Genomic DNA, 17926 nt, shown 5'->3' on the forward strand with positions numbered 1-17926 from the left:
GCTGGTGAAGATGCGGAAGAGGAACGTCGTCTTCGCCCCGACACTCGATGCCCACGCGCTGAAGGATCGGTAACTGAGCATGTGGGGAAGAGCGACAAAGGGGCACCCCGCGTCATCCCTGCTTCGCGCCTGCTCTAGATAAATTCCCCTTCTTCGTCGATTATCTCTATTGCGGGCTCTGCCCTCCATTTTCTGATTTCTTCGTCGACATCATGTACACATTCGGCTTCCACCTCTTGGATTTCACGCCGAATGCGGTAGCTTGTATGTCCACCTTCGCCCACCTCTGCGAGAACCTTGCCGGAGTGATCCCCAACACAGCCCCCTTCCACCACTTCTTCATTCCTCGCATCCAGCCAGGAGATGCCCTTTCCGGCTGCGTCGCCTGGATTCCAAGGGCATGGAACAAGGAGACGTACCCCGACGTGCTGTGGCATGAAAAGTGGGATGAGTGGCGGGGCCGGTGGTGCTGGATCACGAAGAAAGATCCACAACCGTTTTGTATGCGCCGGCAAACGAAGCTAACCCGCGACAACGGTTGGAGCGCCCTTGACCCTTGATACGGGGAGCTTGCGATCGCAATCGACAGGATCAAGCGCCTCAAAGCTGTCAGGCTCACAATCGAGATGATTGGCGCCGATTTCCTTCGCCGCCGCATCAGCCCTCTGCAGAACAAAGGGAGACCGGCCTGGGAGTACCAGAACGCAGCGAATATCATGAGGTCGCGCCCTGGTCTGAACAACAACTTAACGGTGATGCAGCATGCCGCCCTCTGCCACAAGATGTTCAAGGTCGACGGCAAGTTCAAGTTGCCGGCAAGAGTCATCCCCCTGTGCAACAACACCACCCTGACCTCGATCATTGCCATGATGCTGGCGTTCAACGCCAATGGCCTTGATCAAACTTGGGCCGAGCCATCCGTGGAGCAGGTGAAGGACTTCTTTGACAACCTGTCGAAGGAGGCCATTCAAGAAGAGACGAACTTCATCCGTCCCACTACCGACGAAGAAGTGGCATACATTGCCAGCAGGGCGAAAGAGGCGGCCCTTGCCGAGGAGGCCGGCAGCGTTGGCTTCATGGAAGAAGAAGCCAGCGAAGAGGAGAACTTTGCCGAGTGGGGGAAGCTTGCCGGAGAGCACAGTGGCGCAGCTGTCGGGGGCCCTTCCACTAAAGATACAGTGGAGGAGCAGCCGTATGAGGAGCCCCTAGCTCCAGAGAAGAAGAAGCGGGTCCTTCGGTGAGTTGGCTCCGTCGAGCCAGTCCGGCGAGCTTCCTCGCACGAAGAGGTCCCCGACAAGGATGTTGCCGGCAAGGGTGTGGGGCGGCAAGGAGCTCAACAGCAACCCGTATGCCAGACGAGGCGCACGACCGTGGCAGCGAGGAAGGCAGCTGAAACAGGCTCACATCAGCCTGCTGCTCCAGCCACGGCCAAGCGGCCCAGGTCCCCGTCTCCTCCCCCTCGCAGGAACACCATAGCAGAGGCTGACTTTGACCTCTCCTCTTTTAGCCCGAGGAGGGAGAAGAGGCCAGAAGAAGAAGACGAGTAAGTGTCCTACCGCTTTGTTTATCCCCTGAGCCTCTGACTTGGCTATCTTATCTTATTTAATCTTGCCTTGGCCTGTCCCCGCAGAGACACAGAAACGTTGGCGCGGAGGATGGCGAAGAAGGACAAGACCTCGACGGGCGACAAGCCCCCGACAAGCACCTCAAGTGCGCCGGAAACGATCACAATCAACCCGGAGTCGAGCCCATGACACAGCCCCAACCCAGCCCCTAGCGTGAGTCCATTACTCGTTTCCCGCAGGCAGGCATTGGGGTATGTATCTTTACTGCCGATATTGTCGGGTTTGCAGGAGAAGAAAAGCAACAAGGAGAGCCACCAAGGGCCGACCTTGACATGCCGCCTCCGTCAACCACACTGCCCAGGGATGAATCCCCGACAAGGGATTCCACCGGCGAGCCCACACACGGGGAGGAAGAGCTGGCAAGCGCAGGCGGTGGTAGCTCCATACCGGCAACGAATGTTGCCGGGGAGGGAGCCACCTCCCAGGTGCTCGTCACAGGTATACCGCCCGCTTTCGGGCACTCGCCATTCTTGCTGCATGATTTTCCTCTCTTCGCCTTCTGCTTTGAGCTTCAGCCTTGGTTTCATCTCGTTTCTCCTCCCTGGTTTCTAGATCCTCCCTTGACGGACCAGATGGATGTCGACACCGTCATCGAGGAGACCACCAAGGATGTTGTCGCTGAAGCCGCCAGGGTCGCTGCCAATGAGGCCGCCAAGGATGTGCAAGAAGAAGCCGCCACAAGGTCTGCTGGGGAGGCTGGCAAGGAGACCGGCGATTGTATTGACGACATTCCTGCCGCAGGAGCGCCTGGCGCTAAATCGGCCCCAGAGCCCTCAGTTGCCGGGGAGACGGTTGTCGAGGACCAGTCGTCAACATCCGACCCCCCCAAGCAGGTACCTGAAAGTTGGCGACAACCTGTTCGTCAACATCCCGCAGGAGCGCCAATCGAGGGAGAGGTTTTTGATGAAGAAGTCATTGATGCTACCGGGCTCAAGATTGTTGATGAGCCGCATGCCAGCAGTAGTGGATCTAAAGAAGACCAGCTCCTCCAGGCCATGAGTGATAACTTCCAGAAGCTCCAGGTGCTTCACCACACCTGCAAGGAGAAACTGGACTCCAGGGCAGCAGTTGTCGACGCGGCAGAGGCAGACCTCCAAAAGCGTGTCGAGCAGATGCAGGTTTGGTTTGCCGAGGCCTGGCAAGAGCTGAGGACCGGCCGGGAGCAGCTGAGCCAATGTTAGGATGAGCTCCTTCTGAAGTAGTCCGACATAAAGAAGGCACAGGAGGAGGCCGCTCAACAGGCCGCCAAGGAAGACACCCAACTAAGGGAACATCGTGTCTTGCTCGATGCTCACGAAGAAGACCTTGCCGCTCGCGAGGAGGCACTTGCCGCCAAGCTCCGTGACAAGGATGAAGAATTTGAGAAACTTGTCGCGCAGCGGACCCAAGAGCTGGAGCAGGAGCACAAGAAGACACTTGACGCTCTGGTCCTGGACCATGCTGGCAAGCTGAAGGAAGCCGTCAATGCCGCCGAGGCTGCAGAGGACGCCAAGAACGAGCTGGCCAGGAAGGTGGAGAAGCTGGAGGTGGATCTGGAGAAGCATGGCAAGGAGATCTCGAGGCTCAAGAGAGACAGAGATAAAACTACCTATACCTTGGCGGAGTTGCAGACCACCATATCCGACAAGACCAAGCAGCTCTCCACAGCCAATGACTCCATTGTCGATCTGAAGCTGAAGCTGAGCACACTGGAGTCCCTTGAGATCAGCAGGGCTCGTGAGAAGACCCTGACCAAGAACCTCTAGGACGAGAAGGAGCTGCTTGAGAGCGCCCCCGCCACTTACAATGACTATGAAAAAGGCGTGGGGATCTGGACTGAGCGCCTCATCGATGTCGCGGAGAGGCTCACATCACAACTGTCCACCATGGGCCTATCAAATTTCATGTATTCCCACAAGGAGAGGGTGACTCTGAGCGCCATACTGACCATTTTCTTCGAGGCCCTCTTCGACGCCCTGAAGCTGCTCCACTCCAGCCGAGCAACCCAACTGGCCAACGAATCCCGCAAACTTTGTCGGGCCGTCCTTCTCAAGGTGCTCACCAAAGTGGCGTACAGGAACCCCGGCCTCGACCTCACCAACATGCTTGACAGCTTGCGGAGGGATGCAGACCGCAAGGCGCTTGAAGAGCTCGTCGCGCCCATCATCGACATGGTGGACCAAGTCAAGAGGGTGGAAGGCCAGCGCAGGGACTAGCCGCTTCGCTTCTCCTTGCCGCCACGAACTCATGCCCAAGACAATTTATCTGAAGTTAGAACTGTGGCAACTATTGATGTAATATAACTTGCTGTGTTTTGGATGAATGCATGCTATCTTTCTTGTCCGATCTCTCTCTATATGGCATATACCCTACGCTTTATTGGGAAAAAACTTGCCAGTGCGTGCACCCTTGCCGTGAGCGCTTTGAGAAACGGATCCTTATCAGCTTGCTGGGGGTGTCGCTGCCGGCAAGATACCTTTTCGTTCTTAGTGCATCCACTTGGACTGTTGAGCGGACTCGAAACAGGGCAAGGGCGCAACCAATCATGACAAGGTTCCTTTGCGTGCAGGTTTTCCATACAAGAACCGAAATTGTTCAAGGAAAATAACCTCATATTTAAAAGAAATTTACTCAAGGTTTCACAACTTAGCTTTTTGCTGCTGTACTCTTTTCCGCAAGATGCCACCTCGAACGTTGCTTGTTGGTGTCCATACTCCATATCATCATCCCCCCGGCAAACTTGTATGCGAGGGAACCTTCTATTCTTTGAGAAAAAGAAAGAAGAGAAAATAGGAACATGGAACCTTGTTGGTTCATCAGTACTTGTCGAAACAAGTGTAGTCAAATATCCTAGACAAGCATGCATATAAATAAACATGGAAATCGACAAGAACTGTACATACTTAAACTTATTCAACTGCGCACAGGGTCTGCGCCTGGCTCTATACATAGGGTTATATGCCTTGCTGGCAAGACTGGTACAAAAGGGGGTGTCCGGGGGACCCGGCAACCACGCCTTATGGGTAAAACTTACGAAGATGTTCGATATTCCAGGAGTTGCTCACTACAACGCCATCTTCAGTCTCTAGGCGGACTGCGCCGGGCCTGGTGACTCGTATTACCCGATAAGGGCCTTCCCACTTTGGCATCAACTTGTTGGAATTCTTGGCCGACTGAATGCGCTGAAGAACAAGGTCGCCTTCCTCAAGGCTTCGGGCGTGAACCTTGCGGCTATGGTAGCGGCGCAAGGCTTGCCAGTAGCGCACAGCTCGCACAGCAGCGTGAAGACGATCTTCCTCAAGGAGCGTAGCACCATCTTGCTGCAACTGCTCTTGCTCAAGCTCGTCATAAGCAAGCAGTTGAGGTGATCCGTATATGAGTTTTGTGGGGAGAACTGATTCCACCCCGTATACCAGGGAGAAGGGTGTCTGGCCGGTGGCTCGATTTGGTGTCGTCCTGATTGACCAAAGAACTGCCGACAACTCATCAATCCAGTGTCTTTGGCACTTGTGCAGCCTGTCGAAAGTCCTCGTCTTGAGACCCCACAACACTTCATCATTTTCCCTTTCTGCCTGGCCGTTGCTCCTCGGATGGGCAAGAGAAGCAAAACGAGTTTGGCTGCCAAGGTCTTGGATATATTGCATGAAGGCGCAACTCGTGAACTGTGTGCCATTGTCGGTGATGACTCTGTTTGGCACACCAAAACGACAAACTAGTCCTTTGAAGAACTTGATGGCTGACTGTGCTATCTCCTTTCTCAATGCTTCCAGTTCCGACCACTTTATGAACTTGTCGATTGCGACGTACAAGTACTCAAAGCCCCGACAGCATGGGGAAAAGGGCCCAATATGTCGAGCCCCCAAACCAAAAATGGCCAGGAAAGAGGGATCGTTAAGAGCTTGAGCTGGCTGATGAAGTTTCTTTGAATGAAACTGACACACTTCACACTTGGTTGCCAGTGCAGTTGCATCCTGGAGGGCAGTGGGCCAAAAGAAACCTTGCCGGAAAGCCTTGCCGGCAAGATCCCTTGATCCTATATGAGAACAACATATGCCCCCATGTATCTCTGCCAACAGCTCCAATCCGTCCTCCCGGGGAATGCACTTCAATTTCACACCATTCAGTCTTTTTCTGTACAGGACATCATCCACAAACTGGTACATGTTGGACCGACGGGCTATTTTCTCCGCTTCTTCCCGTTCCTCGGGGAGTTCCCGTATTTGGAGGAACTGAATGATGTGCTATGCCCATGCTGGAGCCTGAGGCTCGACGACAAGGACTAAAGGCATGTCTTCTGCCATGGGAGAAGTTGTCTCTATAGCAAGGGCTCGAGGCCCTGCCAGAGCCTGTCACCCCCGACAAGCTTGGCGTCGTCCCCGACAACTTCCTTGCCGGTGGCTCCTAGGAGCTCAGCGTGAAAGTACTTGCCGGAGTTCAACTTTCTTCGCTTATCTTGTCTTGCCGATGGTTTAATGGACGTCTGAGTCAGTTGGAGCACAAAAGTCCCTGGTTCCACAGGTAACTTGAGGGCATCACGTTTTGATAGGTCGTCAGCAATACTGTTCTCTGCTTGGAGACCGTCAAAACGCTCCTCCAATTTCCTCACTTCATCTACATAAGCTTCCATCAATGGGCTCTGATAATCTTTGTTGACTTTCTTGACGACAAGCTGTGAATCACCTCTGATAATGAGCTTCCTAATACCAAGGTCTACCGCGATCCTGAGACCGACAAGCAGTCCCTCATACTCTGTAGTGTTGTTTGTTGATCTCTTCCGCGGAAAGTGCATCTGGACTATGTATTTGAGGTGCTCTCCGGTGGGCACGACAAGCAGCACACTAGCACCGACGCCTTGCAGTGAGAAAGCCCCATCAAAATACATAACCCAGTCACAACTCATTTCCTTGTCGGGGAGAGTGGTTTCTTGAATCTCCTCGTCAGGCGTTGAGGTCCATTCTGCAATGAACTCCGCCAAGGCTCTACTCTGAATTGTCGAAGTGCTTTCAAACCTGAGACCAAAGCTTGGCAACTCCAACGCCCACTCCACAATCCTTCCAGTCACATATGGGTTGTGTAAGATCTGTTGCAACGGGAAGCGAGTGATGACGGTGATCTTATGTGCCTGGAAATAGTGGCGCAACTTCCTCAAGGCCATAAGGAGGCCAAAGAGCAACTTCTGCACACCAGAGTATCTTGATCTAGCCCGCTGCAAAAGGGAGCTGACAAAATAAACTGGGTGCTACACCATCTTCTTCTTCTGTGTCACTTCATTTGCTTGCACAGATCCTGTCTTGCCGGCACCAGACTTTGCCGGGGGTCTTGCCTTGTCGGCACCAGACTCTTTCAGGGGTCTTGCCTTGCTGGTACCGGACCCTGCCGAGAGAGCTCCGGCTCGTCACCCGATGGTCTCGCCACTGCCGCCGCTTCTTCGTCAACTTCTCTCTGCACTACTAGCGCAACACTGACCACTTGATTCATTGCCGCTAGATATAGCAGCAATGGCTCTTTCGGTTTAGGCGCGACCAGTCTTGGTGTAGAGGAGAGGTACCTCTTCAAATCTTATAGCACTACCTCTGCTTCCGGAGTCCATTTCATTGGACCTGCCTTTTTCAAGATCTTGAAAAAGGGCAAGGCGTGCTCAACAGCTTTGGAGATGAACCTGCTTAGAGCAGCAACACAGCCAGCAAGTCGACGCACATCTTTGACTCGTCTTGGTTCTTCAATCTACTCAAGTGCCTTGTTTCCGTATGTTAGCCACCATATTTTCTTAGCGCTTGCTGCAGCTCCACCTCATTACCTTACCCTTCCCATAAGCTTAAATAGTCTTGATCTCGCGGGTGTGAGATTGCTGAGTCCTCGTGACTCACGGATACTTCCAAACAGTTGCAGGTGCCGATGATACCAGTGCAGGTGATGCAACCGAGCTCAAGTGGGAGCTCGATGAAGATCTTGGTCGTTGTTATGTGTCTTTTCCGGATGATCAGTAGTGGTGCCCAGTTGGGACGATCGGGGATCTAGCATTCGGGGTTGTCTTCTTTTATTTTGGTTCCGTAGACGGACCTTGATTGTACTCTGGATGATGTATGTTTAACTTGTTATTTGTGTGAAGTGGCGATTGTAAGCCAACTCTTTATGCCTTTCTTATTCAATACATGGGATTGTGTGAAGATTACCCCACTTGTGACTAAACCACCATGCGGTTATGCCTCTAAGTCATGCCTCGACACGTGGGAGATATAGCCGCATCATGGGTGTTACAGTCTGAGGAGATGAGCAAAGTAGGACAGAAGAAGAAGATGGTGCAGCGCCCAGTCTATTTCGTTAGTTCCCTCTTGCAGAGGGCTAGGTCAAGATATTCTGGTATGCAGAGGTTACTTTTCAGCCTCCTCATGGCCCCTAGAAAGCCACGCCACTATTTCCAAGCACATGAGATCACCGTCGTCATGCGCCTCCCGTTGCAACGAATCTTGCACAACCCAAATGCGACTGGGAGGATTGTGGAGTGGGCGTTGGAGTTGTCGAGCTTTGGCCTCAAGTTTGAAAGTACTTCAACAATCAAGAGCCAAGCCCTGGCAGAGTTCATAGCAGAATGGACCGTAATGCCCGACGAGGAGATTCAAGAGACCACCCTCCCCGAAAAGGAGATGAGCAGTGAGTGGATCATGTACTTTCATGGAGCTTTCTCACTCGAAGGTGCTAGTGCCGGCGTATTGCTCGTTGCACCCACTGGAGAGCGCCTCAAGTACGTACTCCAGATGCACTTTCCCCAGGAAAAATCAACGAACAACACGGCGGAGTATGCGGGGTTGTTGGCCGGTCTCAGGATCGCAGCAGACCTTGGAATCAGGAAGCTCATCGTCAGAGGTGATTCACAACTCGTCGTCAAGCAAGTAAACAAGGACTACCAGAGCCCATTGATGGAGGCCTATGTGGATGAAGTGAGGAAGTTGGAAAAGCGCTTTGACAGATTGCAAGCAGAGCATGTTCCCCGAGCGGAGAATGACATTGCCGATGACCTGTCAAAGCGTGCTGCCCTCAAGTTGCCTGTGGAACCAGGTACCTTTGTGCTTCAGCTAACTCACCCATCCGTTGAACCATCAGCAGGACAGAACAAACGAAGGAAGGCGCGCCCTGGCAAGTACTTTCCCGCTGAGCTCCCAGGAGCCGCCGGCAAGGACGTTGTCGGGAGTCCCAAACTTCTCGGGGGCAGCAACCCTCGGCAGGGCCTCACGCCTTGGCCATAGAAGCATCTGCCCTTACGGCCGAAGATGAGCCTTTAGTCCTTGCCGTCGAGCCCCAGGCTCCGGCATGGGCGTAGCCCACCGTCCGTTTCCTCCAAACAGGAGAGCTCCCTGGGGAGCAGGAAGAAGCAAAGAAAGTAGCCCGTCGGTCCAGCATGTACCAGTTTGTGGATGATGCCCTCTATAGGAGAAGACCGAACGGTGTGAAATTGAAGTGCATTCCTCGAAAGGAAAGACTGAGGCAGTTGGCAGAGATACATGGAGGCATGTGTGGCTCCCACATAGGGTCAAGAGCTCTTGCCATCAAAGTGTTCCGGCAAGGTTTCTTCTAGCCCACCGCTCTCCAGGATGCAACTGCGCTAGTAACCAAGTGTGAAGCATGCCAGTCCATTCAAAGAAGCTTCATCAAACCGCCCAAGCTCTTCAGACAATCCCTCTTTCCTAGCCATTTTCGGTCTGGGGGCTTGACATACTGGGCCCCTTTCCCCATGCTGCAGAGGGCTTTGAGTACTTGTACGTCACGATCGACAAGTTCACAAAGTGGCCGGAAGTGGAGCCAGTGAGAAAGGTAACAACACAGTCAGCCGTCAAGTTCTTCTAGGTACTAGTCTGCCATTTCGGTGTGCCGAACAAAGTCATCACTGACAACGGCACGCAGTTCACGAGCCGCACCTTCATGCAGTACATTCAAGACCTCGGCAGCAAGGTCTGTTTTGCTTCTGTTTCCCATCCCAGAAGTAACGACCAGGCTAAGAGGGCGAATGCAGAAGTGCCACGGGGCCTCAAGACCAGGACTTTTGACAAGCTACACAAGTGCGGAAGGCGCTGGATTGATGAGTTGCCAACAGTTCTTTGGTCGATCAGGACGACACCAAATCGAGCCACTGGCCAGACACCCTTTGCCCTGGTATACGGGGCAGAAGCAGTTCTCCCCATTGAACTCATATACGGGTCACCTCGAGTGCTCGCTTATGATGAGCTTGAGCAAGAGTAGTTGCACCAAGATGATGCGATGCTCCTTGAGGAAGATTGTCTTCGGGCTGCTGTGCGAGCCGCTCGACATCAGCAAGCCTTGCGCCGCTATCATAGCCGCAAGGTTCACGCCTGAAGCCTTGAGGAAGGCGACCTTGTTCTTTGGCGGATCCAATCCCCCAAGAACCCAAACAAGTTGATGCCGAAGTGGGAAGGCCCTTATCGGGTAATACGAGTCACTAGGCCTGGCGCAGTCCGCCTGGAGACCGAAGATGGCATTCCCGTGAGCAACTCTTGGAATATTGAACATCTTTGCAAGTTTTACCCCTAAGGCGTGGTTGCCGGGAGCCCCGGCAACCCCCGTTTCGTACTGGCCTTGCCGCCGAGGCATGTAACCTATGTACGGAGCCAGGACAGACCCTGTGCGCAGTCAGGGAAAAGGAATCCCTTAGTATGTATAGTTTCCTATCGATTTCCATGTTTGTGTATATACATATATGCATGCTTGTCCAGGGTATTGTACTACTTTTGTTTCCAGTAAATGTTAGTGAACCACCGAGGTTCCGTGCTTTTGTCCTCACTTCCTTCCAGTGACGGCAAAGACATGCGATCCCGCCAAGGACCTGGCTCCGGCAAGAAGTTGAGAAGACCGCCCAACACGGCGATCCCCGGCAAACTAAACAGATAAAGTTTACCTCTTGCCCATTCGTGTTCGTAACCTATGACTTGTGCATTAGAAAACCTCGTCACTCGTCTTTAAGGACTCGGGGGCTCCCATTTCAGACTCGAACACTACTTCGGTCAGAATGGTCATGGTGACCCTTATCAAAAAGAGGTGGGTGGGGGGCTGGGCCCTTTGTCTGTAACCCGGCAGATGTGATTCTCCGGCAGGCGCAAGGGGCGCCAGCATGGTGGCTTGCAGGAAGGACTCGTTTATTTACTCTAAGAAGGCATTTCGCCTCCGCACGAACGTACACGTGCACGAGTTACCGGCAGGACTAGACTTTTTCATTAATATGCTGATGCAAGTACAAAGGTTACAGGATACGAGCATGGGCTCGAGAGATTACATTATATAGAAATTAAGATTTGGCAAGTGCCTACAATTTAAGGAGAAAGATAGGTTCCCTGTGATCTCCGTTCTTGCCCTTTTCCTCCCAGGTGCGGCAGGTGAAGGCAAAAAGGAAGCGGCGGGGAACACGTCGATGGAGAGCTTGACGAGGAAAACCCTCGGCAGGGCGCAGGGCCGAGGGAGGGGGACGGCACGATCAGTCAGAGTTAGAGTCGACGTCCTCCCGCTTGACGCCCTCGTCGTAGCTGTCGCTGTCCTCATCGTCACTCCCGCTCGAGGAGGAGGGTTCGCCGTCAGAGGAGCTCTCCGCACAACACCTCAAGCGAGTTCCCAAGAGCCCGAAGACCTTGATGGAGAGCAGGCCATCCTACATCAATTTGTATTGGAGGACAAGCCCCTCCGAAAGGCTATGGGCATGGGCTAAGGTCTTCCACCCATGGCGGAGATACATAACATGAGGGGCTAGGAAGTCGACGTCGACCCGCATGCTGCCATTCCCGCAGCCCCTCATGTGCATCCTCAAGGCCTGAGGCGGGTCAAGCTCCATCTCCCGAGCAAACGGAGTGGGGAGACGAAGACGGTCGCGCACTGGCCTGTGCAGCCTGACGTAGAACTCGCGGGGCTGGTCTCCGACATGGCCCTCCATTGGAGGAGGGGCCGCAGGCAGAGGCAAAGCCGGTGCGCCGCCCCGTCCTCCTCCTCCTCGAGCGCCATGGCGTCCTCGGCCTCGCCCCCTCCCTCTTCCTCTCGCGGCCGGCTCCGCCGCCACGAGCTCTTGGGAAGGAAGGGCACACTGTCGAGCGGAGGCCCTTATCGCTGCCATCAGAGCACCAGCATGCCCTCTCGCCATGATGAAGGGGAGAAAGGAGTCGAGGCGGAGGAGATGAACACTGAAGGATGGAAGGGCGCCGTCCCCCTCCCCTCCCTCTTATAAAGGGGCGGGGCCGAGGCTCGGCCGCCCGCTCGACCAATCCGGCCGCCAAGAGGCGCATGGAATCGGGATCGACCCGCTGTTGCAATCAGCGACGACCCAGTTATCCCACCTCCACATTATGGCGTGTGACCTCCGCGTCCACCACCTACCCTCCTCGGGGCATGGAGGACATGTGGCAAGCGAACCGGAATCAAGAGGACGTCTGAAGCGACCGCATTCCACCACGTGACCGTGGGACGCGGGCACCTTGAAGGTCGCGACCCGAGTCCACTTGGTAAATGATCCACGCCCCTGCGTTTTCCTCCCTTTTCTAGGGAAGGCATGGGTTGCCTCTTTACCATTTACTGCGATGCGATGCATGAGGGCAGCAACCGCCCCACACATGACCCCCACGTCACGCACAACCCCCACGTCACGCATTCAACGCAGGTCTTGGGGAAGTGCGACGGGCGAGGGAGTTACAGCAGTAAAACTCGGCCCCGCATGCCCGCACATCGTTTTGGGTCTAGCCCAACAATGCGTCACGCTTATGTATGGCCCAGGCCTGGGGGCTCCTATCGGTGCACAAAAGGAGGGGTCCTATTTTGTACCCCTTTACTTGTGCGCGAGCAGTTGGAGCCGCGCCTGCGGCCACACCTAGCAGGGTAGAGGAAGGAAGCGAAGCCACAAGAAAACCAGAACAATGCCAAGCCAGAAACACGAAGAGCAGAGCCGCAGAGGGGCGAGGCGGACTCCCCCGGCAAGGCCCTTGCCGGGGCGACCTCTGCAGCCCTGGCAAGAACCTTGTTAGGGCAACTTGCCTGATACTAGTAGAGCCGCCCCCTCCCTCGAGCCCAATGGTTCCAACACCATCAACCACTTTGGAACAGAGCCTCGGGAGGCACCTCCATGGTGGCATGCAAATCTTTGTGGAGGCCAGAAGCATAAAAGACTAGGTGATGACCAGAAGACGGAGATCCTCGGCAAGATCCTTGCCAAGGATACCCACGAGACCCCCGGCAAGACCCTTGCCGGGGACGACAAAGATGCCGTGGCAAGACCCTTGCCGGGGCCCCTGTCTGTGTTCTGGGAATGGGGGTCCCCAAACTTGCCTGCCTGCGGCCCGCGGCGTGGCCGAGCAGCAGGCTGTACGGCCCATCTTCGTCAACAAGGCACCCAAGACCCTCGCGAGGGTCCAAGCCTCGCGAGGCGGACGACGCAAGACCTCCTCTGGAGTGGCCTGGTCAGGCAGGCTCACGAGGAGTGGAGATATCAAGGCAGGGCAAACCTCACGAGGCTCTCATGACGTAAGCCACGACGATCGACACCAGGCGGGCGCCAGGTGGGCGCCAGCGTGCGCAGCGTCCTTGTTTCCCCTTTGGTGCAAAGGAGGCAAGCGCAGCCACGGAGTACCGAGGCCTGAGGCAAATGTTGCCATTTCGGTGCAACAAGACCAAGACCAGGTGGACGGCAAGACGGAGGTCATCATGGAGCCCAAGACGGCATCACCACTAGAGCCTTTCACAGGCGAAGACCGCTTTTGTCAGGATAGCTTGTACTAGCTGCCCCCTCCTAATTAGCCCGCCGTTGTTGGCTCCCTTCCCGCTCAATATTTGGGAAGAGGACCAGGGCCTCTATAAATAGGACTAGCCACCACCATAGTAGGGGCATCTAATCTTAGCTTGAGGGAATCTACACACCACAAGTTCATACACACAAGAACACCTCAACCTCAGGAGGCTGTTCTTCCCCTTGTATTGTTCATCATCAGCCCAAGAGGCAATCCACCACCACCACACTGGAGTAGGGTATTACACCACAACAGTGGCCCAAACCGGTATAAACCCCGTGTCTTTCTGTGTTGTGAGTTCGTCGAGTTCGTCCGCAAGATCTTAGCGAGCTAGAGCGTAGATCGGTAGGAGGGAAAGACTTCACGCGCACCCCAGTGTTCGAACCTTAAGGGTTTGTCGGAACCCCACATCCGACATTTGGCACGCCAGGTAGGGGTGCACCGCAGCTTCCCTTCCATCAGTTCGTCACTCCGTCGTTTCCATGGCGGATGCTCGCCGTGCTCGAGCTGAGCGTCGGTCTGCCCTCGCCGCCTGCGTCGCTTAGACGACTCCCGTCGGTGGGACGCCTCATCGTTCTCCGTCTCCCGCCGCCAACGCTGCCACCGGCCCGGCGGGGAACGAGCAGCAGGCGTCCTAGCTGCATCCTTCAGTGCGGCAGGATGGCCGCACCGCTACTCCATCACTCACCCCCGCTGGTTCTTCGTCTCACGCGCACTGTGCTCCCATGGAGGCACGGGCTGCGCTCATCGCGGTGAACGAGCTCCTGCGTTACCGCCCCGTCGATGACCTCTATGAGGAGTGGCTCGACCGCGTCGCCAAGCTCGTCCGTGCTGCAGGGGGCTCTCTGACGCCGTCCCACTCTCTGCCTCCCCCTCAACCAGCCGCGGGCGACGGGGCTCATGGCATGCCTCCACCGCCTCGACCCCAAGACGGTGCCTTGGCGCCAAGGCGCGCGCCTCCGCGGCGTGATCCACCGCGCCCAGCGCCCACGAGTGAAGAAAGATGCTGCCAAGAAATCCCGTGGCCGCGAGAAGCTGCACCGGCGCTCCCCGCGCCACCTCGTCAAGACCGCGTGCCGCCTGCAGTGGCGCAGTGCAGACCTCGCCAAGACCAAGCTCCGCCTCAGAAGCAGGCCCCGGCGACCACGGCTGGCTGCCGTGCCTTCACCCCCGAACTGTGTAGCGTCGCCTGGCCAGGCAAGTTCAAGCTAGATCTACTTCCTCGATACGATGACACCGCCGACCCCGCGGAGTTCCTGCAGCTCTATGAGTTGAGCATCGAAGTGGCCAACGGCGACGAAAAAGTCATGGCGAACTGGTTTCCCATGGATCTCAAGGATGGGGCCCACTCCTGGCTCCTGAACCTGCAGCATGGCTCGATCTCCTCCTGGGACGAGATGCGCGACCGCTTCATCGCCAACTTCTAGGGCACTCGTGACTGCCCACCGGCCGCGGGCGATCTACGCCACATCAAGAAACAACCAGGAGAGACCCTCCAGAAGTACATCCAGTGCTTCAACAACACCCGCCTCAAGATCCCCAAGGTCACGGATGAAGCCATCATCTCCGTGTTCTCAGACGGCGTCCGTGACGTCAAGATGAAGGAAGAGCTGGCTATCCACGAGGAGCTTTGCACATCTCAGGAACTGTTCAACCTTGCGACCAAGTGCGCAAGAGCTGAGGAGGGGCGCCTCTCTCTCCTTGAGCTGCCAACTGCAGGAGTGGAGGAGAAGAAGGCCAAGGCCAAGGACGTGAAGCGCAAAGAGGCAGTAGTGCTCGCAGCGGAACCCGACACCAAGCGAGGCAGAGATCAGCCCGAGTCGTCCAAGAACGGCCGATGGTTCTGCGCCTTCCACAACCTGAACACCCACAACACCAGTGACTGCCAAGAGCTCAGAGCCATACGGGAAGGACGCTACGGTCGACGCCCCAAGCGCAACGACCGGGGCTACGGCCGTGGAGGAGGATGCGGAGGCGGACCCTGGGACGACCGTGGCCCGCGCTAGGAGTTGCACGACCGGCCTCGTGAGGACCGCTGGCAGGACCAACTTCGCAAGGGCGCCTGGAGGGACCCGCCTCGTGAGGATCGCCCCCAGGGCAACGCCGGTCTTCCCCCATTGCCGCCACCAAGAAGGAACGAAGACCACCACCAGGACGAGGGGGCTGGGGGCTTCCAGGAGCCACGTGCGACCGCTTGCATCTTAGGCGGTGCTCAGGCCCCAACCTCTCAGCGCATCTTCAAACAGTTCGCTTGCGAGGTGAATGCAGCGCTCCCCAAGCTCGAGGCCACGCGCCCGCTCAGGTGGTCCCAATGCGCCATCACCTTCGACTCGGCAGACCAGCTCAAGTGCGCAGCCACCGCTGGCGTACTCCCCATGCTGTGCTCCCCAGTCATCAGCAATGTGCAAGTCACCAAGACTCTCATCGACGGCGGCGCAGGGCTCAACGTCCTATCCATCGACATGTTTGACAACCTCCAAGTGCCCTATGAGCAGCTCCAGCCAACCAAGCCTTTCTCAGGAGTGACTGACGGTTCCACCACACCGATAGGGCAAGTCTGCCTGCCTGTCACCTTCAGGGAGCGCAAGAACTACCGCACTGAGCTCATCGACTTCGACGTCGCGCACATCCGCCTGCCGTACAATGCCATGCTCGGGTATCCAGCCCTGGCCAAGTTCATGACAGTCACTCACCATGGCTACAACATTCTCAAGATGCCAGGAAGCGGGGGAATCATCACGGTCCCATGTGAATAAAGGGATGCGGTGTGCTCCCTTGAGCGCGCCTTCCAAGACACAACAATCGACAACCCTGACAGCAGAAGTGAAGGCCCTCCGGAGACCATCCCCAAGAAGAAGCTGCCGCGCCGCGCAGGACCACAAGAAGATGGCGTCGCGTTAGGAGCCTCATCAGGATCAACGCCCACTCTAGGGGCGCCTCCCTCCACCGCATAGGAAAGCACGCTCGGCGCCCTCCTCAGGCAGGACTCGGGGGCTCTCTTCTGGAGGGCCTCGGACCTTGTCAACCTAACGAGGGAGGCGCTTGGGCACCACTTGGAGGCGTGCTTCGCGGCACGTGACCCTCAGGAGAGCACATGGCAAGGAGTGCCCACCGCTCAGGAGTTCATCACCGAGACCACCCAAGAGCTGCAAGATGCAAGAGCCATGCGCGGTGACAGCCGCTCATGGAGTGCGGCTCACCATCCAGGCGAGGGTGCTGAGCTGCACGTCTGCGTCGACGTCCCAGGGCTCAACAGAGCCGCATCTCAGGAACGCTTCTGGCCATCACGTGCGGGCCGCTGTGAGGGTCCACTACATAGCTACGTTCGCATGCCCTTCGGCTTGCCGAGCGTGGCGTCGGCCTATCAGCGCAACATGCGGCAAGCCCTGGCAGCTCAGGAGGCCAGGTTCCACGCCGTTCTGGAGGAGATGGGGATGGTCTTCAGGGAACCTCCTGAGCCCCTAGAGCCTCCCGAGGCTCAGGGTCCTGGTGGCTCATGAGGAGCCATTCCTTCAATGGATGGCTTCAGCTGCACCAACTCTACTTCATCTACAGAACCAGGTGACATCTTCCAAGTTCATTTAAGCTAGGAGCGCCCCTTGGGCTACATTATTCCCAGGCCACACGGGTCCGTCCCTGTGGCATGTATCCCATTTTGCTTAAGTCTTTAGCTTACCTTGTTGGGGGCGCCCCTCGGGCTGCATCATCCCCAAGCCACTCGGGCCGGACCCGTTGACATGTATCTTTCTGCATTTACCTAAGTTGATCTGCTCTCCCTGCTCAACTTTAACGCCCCGGATACAACTTTCCATATTTGTACTCCGATTCTTGCCTTTTCCGGAGATGCGACATGAGTTTCCCTTCATGGTTGGGCTCTCGTTTTCGTTTTGCATTTTGTTCATGTCATGCATTCATATCATGTCATCATGTGCATCACATTTTCATACATGTTCGTCTTATGCATCCGAGCACTTTCCCCCTTGTCCGTTTTGCAATCTGACACTCCTACGTCCTCCGGTGCCCCCTTTTGTCCCTTTTCGTGAGCGGGTGTTAACATTTCTCGGAATGTACCGAGATTTGCCAAGCGGCCTTGGTACACCACCGGTAGACCGCCTGTCAAGTTTCATGCCATTTGGAGTCCGTTTGATACTCCAACGGTTAACCGTTGAACCGTAAAGGCCTCGTGTGTGTTGCAGCCCAACACCCCTCCAAAGTGGCCCAATAACCCATCCAAAACCCCTCCATCCTCTCGGTCGTTCGATCACAATCGCGTGGCCGAAAACCACACCCCATTTGGACTCTCCTAGCTCCCTCTACCTATATATTTGCACCTCCCCCGAAATTTCACGGTGCAAACCCTAGATCTTCCTCCTCCGCGCGCCGGACATGTCCACTCCGTCGCCGGACATGTTCGCCTCCGCCCCCGCGCCCAATGCTGAGCCGCCACGTGCCCCCGCCACCATCTCCACCGCGCCAGCCCGATCCGGCCATCCGCCTGCGGGACGCCCGCGCCCGATGCCGCGACGACGCCCCACGCCGCCCACGGGAGCGCTC

At 56.1% G+C, this 17926-nt stretch overlaps 2 protein-coding genes across 2 annotated transcripts; one reads left to right on the forward strand and one right to left on the reverse strand.

Moving 5' to 3' along the window:
• Window positions 1-5919: 5919 nt before the first annotated feature.
• LOC147965209 (uncharacterized) lies at window positions 5920-6759 on the reverse strand. The gene has a single exon (XM_087530343.1). The coding sequence runs from the start codon at window positions 6757-6759 to the stop codon at window positions 5920-5922; it is 840 nt and encodes a 279-aa protein (XP_087386469.1).
• Window positions 6760-7873: 1114 nt separating this feature from the next.
• Window positions 7874-8848, forward strand: LOC147965210 (uncharacterized). Its single transcript, XM_087530344.1, has one exon. It carries the CDS (start codon window positions 7874-7876, stop codon window positions 8846-8848), a length of 975 nt encoding a protein of 324 aa, XP_087386470.1.
• Window positions 8849-17926: the final 9078 nt, after the last annotated feature.

Source organism: Triticum urartu, chromosome 6A (genome assembly GCF_056163025.1).
Source record: "Triticum urartu cultivar PI428250 chromosome 6A, HENAU_Tu73, whole genome shotgun sequence".
Taxonomy (NCBI): Eukaryota; Viridiplantae; Streptophyta; class Magnoliopsida; order Poales; family Poaceae; genus Triticum; species Triticum urartu.